We start from the raw sequence: 7,625 nt of genomic DNA, 5'->3' as shown, positions 1-7,625 counted from the left end.
ACTGTACTTGAGGCATATGTTCCCACACTGGAATGCCAATGACATCACAGCCACAAATGTTTAATGCATGATTATTACAAAATCAACGAGCCCCAACAACTTGTATTTTATGGAGGAATTCAAGGTCCCCAGGCACAACGAAATAATAGGAGGATGGAAATGCTAATTACTTTGACCATTATACACTGTATGGATATATTGAACTACACTGTATCCCATAGGTGTCTATGAAAAATTAAAATGAATTTTTAAAATGAGAAAATTTCAACAAGCATCTTTGCTCTTTAAAGAGGAGTACTCACAGGCTTGGTTCCAGGTTTGCTATGCGCAGGTGTAGAGGGTGGAGGGCCACAGTGGCAGGCATCTGAAAAGCCAGAACCTTCTCTATAGCAATGTGCATGGAGCTGCTTGAAGAACGATCCTCCAGCTATTCATCACCACTATCCCAAGCTTCAAATCTCAGATCAGTTCCAATATACTTGCAGAAACCTAATAACCTAAAGGGCAGAAGAGGAAATGTAAACAATGGTGACTTGAGGTCCTGTGGAAACCTCCAAATAGGACAACATTCAGACTGGCAATATGCTTCCTGAGTTGGGAGCAAGGGCAAACCAGTCGACTGTTTACCCACTCTTATTCCTCAAACTCCTTAGGCATCCCAGGAAGACATACTCGTTTGCTTCCCTTACACCTACTTTGTGTTTTGGCCCTCCTCCCAAAACCCAACTGCTAGCTAGCCTTGCTACTAGTGCCTATAAAACTTGTCCTAACAGTTGGTACTTCTGGTGACTAACATCTCTTAACAAATCGATATACCCTTTTGTTTCAGAGATCCCTGGGTATCAAGAGTTGGGGGATTAACAATTCCTTAGGGACAAGCACCAGGTATATGATGGGTGTTCAGGGGGCACCAGCTGAGTGACCTGTATGGGTTCCTTTGGTGATTGAGACATTAATTTCAAGAACTGGGAACAGTGACACAATCATAGGCAAGGTCAAGCAGAGTACTAAGTGTCTCCTTTCTTCAAAGGCCAGCAGTACCCATGCATACAGTTGTTTATATGAGAAGTCTTCAAAAAGCTTATTCACAGATAACAAAATTCTTTGCAAAAATAAAACATCTTGGGGCGGCGCTGTGGTGCAGTGGGTTAGTGCCCTGGCCTGAAGCGCCGGCATCCCATATGGGTGCCAGTTCTAGTCCTGGCTGCTCCTCTTCCGATCCAGCTCTCTGCAATGGCCTGGGAAAGCAGTAGAAGATGGCCCAAGTCCTTGGGCCCCTGCACCCATGTGGGAGATCCGGAAGAAGCTCCTGGCTCCTGGCTTCAGATCAGCACAGCTCCGGCCATTGCGGCCAATAGGGGAGTGAACCATTGGCTGGAAGACCTCTCTCTCTGCCTCTCCTCTCTATGTGTAACTCTGACTTTCAAATAAATAAATAAATCTTTAAAAAAATAAAAAAATAAAAAAAAATAAAACGTCTTTCAATTTTTCCATAAGCTTTCTGAAGCACCCTCATACTTTGAAAATGCTTTTTAAAAAAGATTTATATATTTATTTGCACGGCAGAGTTACACAGAGAGAGAAGGAGAGGCAGAGAGAGAGAGAGGTCTTCCATCCACTAGTTCACTCCCCAGATGGCCACAATGGCTGGAGCTGTGCCGATCTGAAGCCAGGAGCCAGCAGCTTCTTCCAGGTCTCGTATGCGGGTGTAGGGGCCCAAGGACTTGGGCTATCTTCTACTGCCTTCCCAGGCCACAGCAGAGAGCTGGATTGGAAGAATAGCAGCCGGGACTAGAACCAGCGCCCATATGGGATGCCGGCACTGCAGGCGGTGGCTGTACTCTCTACGCCACATTTTTAAGAGTGTAAGATACCAAAAGCACATCATTCTCAGTTATGCAGAGCAAGGAGACAAACCGCATAATTTCATCCTTCCCCCTCTTCCCACACACCCTTGCTGTGAGCTGGTTGTGAACTAGCTCTTCTTCTTTGTACTGTCCTTGCCCAGCTTCATTTGAGTCAGAGGGGATAAGGCTACAGCTAAGTAAAAGGAAAGAGAATCACACCCGACAGGCCCTGTCCAATGAAAGCAGGAAGCAGAGTACTTCCCATCACTGCTCTCCAAGGAACGTTTGAGGGATCAAGGCAGAACCATTCAACAGGCTATCAAAAAGCCTTCTGCCCCAACTAGTATTGTGCCAGTCTTTTGACCTGGTGTAATGTGCACTGTGTGGGCACCCCATTCCTCATGTACACACTACTCACAGAGGCTGAGATGTGTGGTCATCAGCTAGAAGTTCATGAACCCATGGAGATGCCCCATCTCAACACCTCCAGACCTAACTCCCTACCTGAGGTCTGTAGGCCACTGTATTGGTTTGCAATAGAGTACCATAGAATGGGAGACTTAAATTTCAGTAATTTATGATCTCACAGTTCTGGAGGCTCAAGTCTGAAATCCAAGTTGTCAACAACGTTTATGCCTTTGGAGGGTTACAGAAGATCTGTTCCGTAATAAACTCAGATGGTTTATTTTATTTGTTAACTTGGCTAGGCCACAGTACCCACATATTTGATTCCATACTATTAATGTCACTAAGAAGGTGATTTTTAGATGACATGAACATCTAAATCAGAAGACCCAGTAAAGCAGATAACCAGTCATGTGATTGGGCCTCATCCAATCTGTTGAAATCCTTAGGCGAAAAAAGACAGCCTTCAGAGTTGAGCTGCCAAGGTCAGCTCTTCCCTGAGTCTCCAGCTTGCCAGCCCCACACTCATACGACTCAGTTTCTTAAAAGAAATCTCTTTCGGGGCGGGTGCTGTGGTGTAGCATGTTAAGCCACCATGTGCAGCACTGTCACCCCATATGGGCACCGGTGCATGTCCCAGCTGCTCTGCTTCCTATCTTGCTCCCCACTAACACACCTGGGAAAGCAGCAGAAGATGGTCCAAGTCCTTGGGCTCCCTCACCCATGTAGGAGACCTGGGAGAAGTTCCTGGCTCCTGGCTTCAGCCTGCTCCAGCCCCGATCATTGTGGCCATTTGAGGAGTGAACCAGCGGATAGAAGATTTCTTTCTCTGTTTCTTCCTCTCTCTGTGTAACTCTGCCTTTCAAATAAATAAATAAATAAATCTTTTTTTTTTTTTTAAAAAAAAAAAGGACTCTCTCTCTCCGTATTCTGTATCTCTGGAGAACTCTGATTTAGCCTCTGGTTGCTTGGTTTGGAGCAGCATTAACTCCAGTCTCCAGAGGGGTAAGTTCACTATGTCTGAGGAGATGAGAAATTAAAGCCCTGTGAAAGTCTGGCTGACACTCTAAAAGACAGACAGCTAATACACTTTCTTTCTTTTCTTTTTTTTTTTTTTAGAGGCAGAGTGGACAGTGAGAGAGAGAGAGAGAGAAAGGTCTTCCTTTGCCGTTGGTTCACCCTCCAATGGCCGCCGCGGCTGGCGCGCTGCAGCCGCACCGCGCTGATCCGAAGGCAGGAGCCAGGAGCCAGGTGCTTCTCCTGGTCTCCCATGGGGTGCAGGGCCCAAGCACTTGGGCCATCCTCCACTGCACTCCTGGGCCACAGTAGAGAGCTGGCCTGGAAGAGGGGCAACCAGGACAGAATCCGGCACCCCGACCGGGACTAGAACCTGGTGTGCCGGCGCCGCTAGGCAGAGGATTAGCCTATTGAGCCACGGCGCCGGCCTATAATACACTTTCAGTATATTACCTGTAGCCAGACAAGAACATCTGGATTTTAAGTACCTTCATTATTGGAATTCACTGACCAGTTTTAAAGAGCAAGGGTCACTTGAGTTTCAAATCTGATTCTCTTTTTTTCTCTCCTTAACTTTTTATTAGGGAAAGAGTCAAACTTATACAAAAAGGGAGAATAATAGAATCAATCACCTGTATATTCAGTGCTCCATTCAACATTTCACGATTATGTGGCCAGATGGGCCCTAGGGGAGCTAAGCTTTCTGTGCTATCTTTTGCTATCACTAGTTATTTACGTATGCTCTGGATTTTATTAACACATCCTTTATCTGCTATTTTGCAGAAATAAAATATGTGTGACAAAATACTCTAGAAATATTTTAAAATCATTCATAAAACACCTATTTGTTAAATGTTTAAGAACTTTTTTTAAAAAGATTCATTTTATTTATTTGACAGGCAGAGTTACAGAGAGAGGTAGAGACAGAGAGAGAGGTCTTCCATCCTTTGGTTCACTCCCCAGATGGCCGCAACGGCCGGAGCTGCACCAATCCAAAGCCAGGAACCAGGAGCCAGGAACCAGGAGCCAGGAGCTTCTTCTGGGTCTCCCACGTGGGTGCAGGGGCCCAAGCACTTGGGCCATCCTCTACTGCTTTCCCAGGCCACAGCAGAGAGCTGAATATGAAGAGGAGCAGCCGGGACTATAACTAGCATGGCACTTCAGGCCAGGGCATTAACCCGCTGCGCCACAGCGCCGGCCCCAATGTTTAAGAACTTGAACTCTGCCTGTTGAAGACATTTACACCAAAAGAAAGAATTGACAAAAGGTTACAACTACACTGAAAAATTTCTTGTCATCAGACTGACCTTTCATTTTCTCATCTGCTGATTTCAAAAGGAAGCCAGTCGGTTGCAATTCCCTGAAATAAAAATTAGAGAGAGATTATGTTGTCATGTGTTATGAAAGTTTAGCTTCCTCCTCTCCTCCAGTCCTTCCCTGGAAACATGATCCCAATCTGGGATTGCCAAAGATCTCAAGATGCAGTTTTAATAATTGCTCTGTGTGGTGTGACAAGACATCCCAGTGTGGCCAATGAAATGCAACACCATTTTCCTCTTCCATCAGATTTCTAATATATTCATATTTACTTACAATTTACTCAATCTTTATTGCTCCACTTTGAGCAGTGGCAGCTTTTTGCCTGGCTCCAGGTAGAACAAGGACAGATGGGTAAAGGCACAGAGAATGGTACTCTTGCAGCTTTGGGTCTCTCAGTGAATTCCAGCCCAGTTACTGCTTCAAAAACATCCAGGCAAAGGAGGAAAGCCCTAGAAATATTTTAATCTCCAAAATATTCAACAACAGTGCAGCTTTTCTTCAGGTTTCAGAAGAGAAGGTGGGTAGGAAGAACTTCCATTTACTGTGCACTTGGATACAGGTTGCAAACAGTGGCTGCTCTGAGAGATGCAAGGGGGTAGCTTCTCTCACCAGGGATTTCTGACTATCGTCCAGGCTCCAGCAAGGACTTAACCAGCAAGGAGGAAATGGCCAGATTATCAGCAAATGAAGGAGAAGCAGAAAACAACATGGTTATAAACAACGGTGGCTGTACAACAATTTCTTTCCAAATTTAGATGTAAGCCTCCACCTTCGCCAACTTCAGGTATTTCTCCAGTCTTTCTTTCCAGCATTATAAACGTGACCGAATTACACTGATATCAATAGTAACTGCTTTCCAGCCACCTCAGGACAGCAGCACTTCATGCTGAACTCACATACATTCCCAGCCACCAGCAGTCTTTCTAGTTTGGAGGTTCCTCTCCAGCTCTGGTGCGGGGAACTAAAGCAAGGCTAGAAGACACTGAGCAGTGGAGAAGAGTCAGATTTGTCATAGGATGCAAGCGTTCGGTTGATTCTCCACTCCGGGAGTGGCTGTGAGTCTGTACACGACCCCTGGCATAGTCGTGGGAAAGACGGACAACTGTAACTTTCTTATCCCCGAAGGAGGGGTCATTCGCCGCCGCCACCCTCCCATGTCCATTCCTCAGAGAAGACCCGGTGGAATCCTGGCCATCCTCACGATGCCAGCATTTTCTCCAGCCCCGGGACCCATGGTGGTGCGAGGCCGTGTGTCTGTGTAAGCAGGGTTGGGACAAAGTCCTTGTCCTCTCTGGCTGCCCACACTCCATATAACCGCTGAGCTTACCGGAAAGATTTCCAGCAGCCCAAACCTTGTCGCTGGCTCCCGGACACGAGCCTACACAGCGCAGCCATCCAGGCCACGCCCCATCGCGATTCGCCACGCCCATATGCCGGGAAAACGTCGCAAATCCGGGCCAAGCCTCCGTCCTTCCGGCGTCCGTCACCGAGAGGCCGGAAGTCCCGCCCTGACAACGCTGCAGGCGCCCGAGCTCCTTTCTGTCCTCTGCAAGCTACCGGACCTGTATCTCTCTTCACCATGACTGTACATCTCCTGTCGCCGACACGGGCCTCCCACAGCGGTCACGCGCCCGCGCGGTAAACTTGCCCAGGCCCCGGCCCTCCGCCTGCTCCACCATTTATGTCACGCCCCCGTCTCTGCGTTCTACCCACGTCATTCTCCTCAGCTCTTCGCGCTGCTCCGCGGTCTGCCGCTTCACCCGTGGCCACTCCTCCACGCGCCGGCCAGGCCACGCCTCTGAGCGCCGTTCTTTGCACATCTCTCTGAACCCCTGGTCATGCCCATCCTGACCACCCCATAGCCCTCTCTGGTGCAGTCTGGTAACACTGCTGCTGTCCGCCTCTGACGCCCCATTCCCGCTTGCGATCTCCACCATCTTTGTCACCACCTCAGTGCTCGGGCTAAGTCTCGCCCTGCGATACCCTTACGGCAACCCCCGGACCCCCTCTGCTGGGCCTGTTCCTGACTGGCGGGTCCATTCCCTAGTCTCTGGCCAGCCCAGACTCTGGTTCATGTCACGTCCTTTTCATGCTTCATCCCACCTCCTCTCCATCCTGGCCAATGTTGGCGGTGCTCCTAGGCCACAAGCTAGAACCCCGTGACCAATATCGCCCACTTCTTCCTGCCCCTGTGCTTTTCCCTGCCTGACACCCTGGCCACGCCTTAGGTTCCCAGGCCACTCACTTTCTGTCTTTTTAAAGATTTATTTTATTTATTTGAAAGACAGACTTACAAAAAGGCAGACAGGCCTTCCACCTGCTGATTCGCTCCCGAAGTGGCCACAACAGCTGGAGCTGGGCCTATCGGGAGCCAGCTGGAGCTTCCAGGTCTCCTATGTGGGTGCAGGGACCCAAGGACTTGGGCCATCTTCCACTGCTTTCCTAAGCCACAGCAGAGAGCTGGATCAAAAGTGGAGCAGCTGGGACTCAAACTGGTGCCCATATGGGATGCCAGCACTGCAAGCAGAGGGTTTACCTGCCATGCCACAGCACCGGCCCCAAGAACAGTTTTCAACAAAGCATTCTTATTGAGCACACTCTGGCTCTGAGAACCCTATCTCATTTATATAAAATGTTTCAAAGGTCAGCCATAGTCATTTTTTGACAGAAAAAATAAACTCATAAGAAATGGGCCCACCTACAGCCTGCATAAATTCCTGCATTAATTTCAAAAACAATTTTTTGAGAAGCAGAGAGACAAGTGAGACAGACACACAGAGAAAGCCCTCATCCACAGGTTCATTCCCCATATGCCCAAATGGCTGGGGATTGTGCTGGGTCAAACTGGGAACTGGAAACAATCAAGGTCTCTCATGTGGGTGGCAGGGCTCCAACTACTTGAGTCATCATTGCTACCTGCCAGGATCTACATAAGTGGGAAGCTATAGTCAGGAGCTGGAGCCAAGAATTGAACCCAAGCACTCCAGTATGAGACTCAGGCATCTTAAGCACTATGCTACATGCCTACCTCACTGC

General features: G+C 48.2%; 2 protein-coding genes across 10 annotated transcripts in view; one reads left to right on the top strand and one right to left on the bottom strand.

Moving 5' to 3' along the window:
- Positions 1 to 302: 302 nt before the first annotated feature.
- Positions 303 to 6,629, bottom strand: LOC149119526 (uncharacterized). 6 transcript variants are annotated; one of them, XM_089324816.1, is made up of 3 exons: positions 6,303 to 6,629; positions 4,577 to 4,629; positions 303 to 497 (listed from the first exon to the last, which is right to left on the bottom strand). In XM_089324816.1, exons 1-3 carry the CDS (start codon positions 6,524 to 6,526, stop codon positions 490 to 492), a joined length of 285 nt encoding a protein of 94 aa, XP_089180942.1. In that variant the 5' UTR covers positions 6,527 to 6,629; the 3' UTR covers positions 303 to 489. The 6 variants fall into 6 exon arrangements, 3 of the variants coding, with proteins under 3 accessions (XP_089180942.1, XP_089180941.1, XP_089180940.1); XM_089324815.1 differs by lacking the exon at positions 6,303 to 6,629 and adding an exon at positions 5,917 to 6,170; XR_016228357.1 differs by lacking the exons at positions 303 to 497; positions 6,303 to 6,629 and adding exons at positions 4,114 to 4,495; positions 4,863 to 6,086.
- Positions 6,088 to 7,625, top strand: part of CLTRN (collectrin, amino acid transport regulator) — a 57,073-nt gene continuing 55,535 nt past the window's right edge. For 3 of the 4 annotated variants that reach the window (XM_089324813.1, XM_089324810.1, XM_089324811.1), the window contains exon 1: positions 6,090 to 6,227. The gene's annotated coding sequence lies outside the window, so the exon portion shown is untranslated. Of the gene's footprint in view, positions 6,228 to 7,625 lie in introns of all 4 variants that reach the window. The other variant, XM_089324812.1, reaches the window with a different exon arrangement.

The sequence above is a fragment of the Oryctolagus cuniculus genome, chromosome X (assembly GCF_051225735.1).
Source record: "Oryctolagus cuniculus isolate XC-2025 breed Fujian yellow rabbit chromosome X, ASM5122573v1, whole genome shotgun sequence".
NCBI classification, from domain to species: Eukaryota; Metazoa; Chordata; class Mammalia; order Lagomorpha; family Leporidae; genus Oryctolagus; species Oryctolagus cuniculus.
This window is presented reverse-complemented; position numbering and strand designations above follow the sequence as displayed.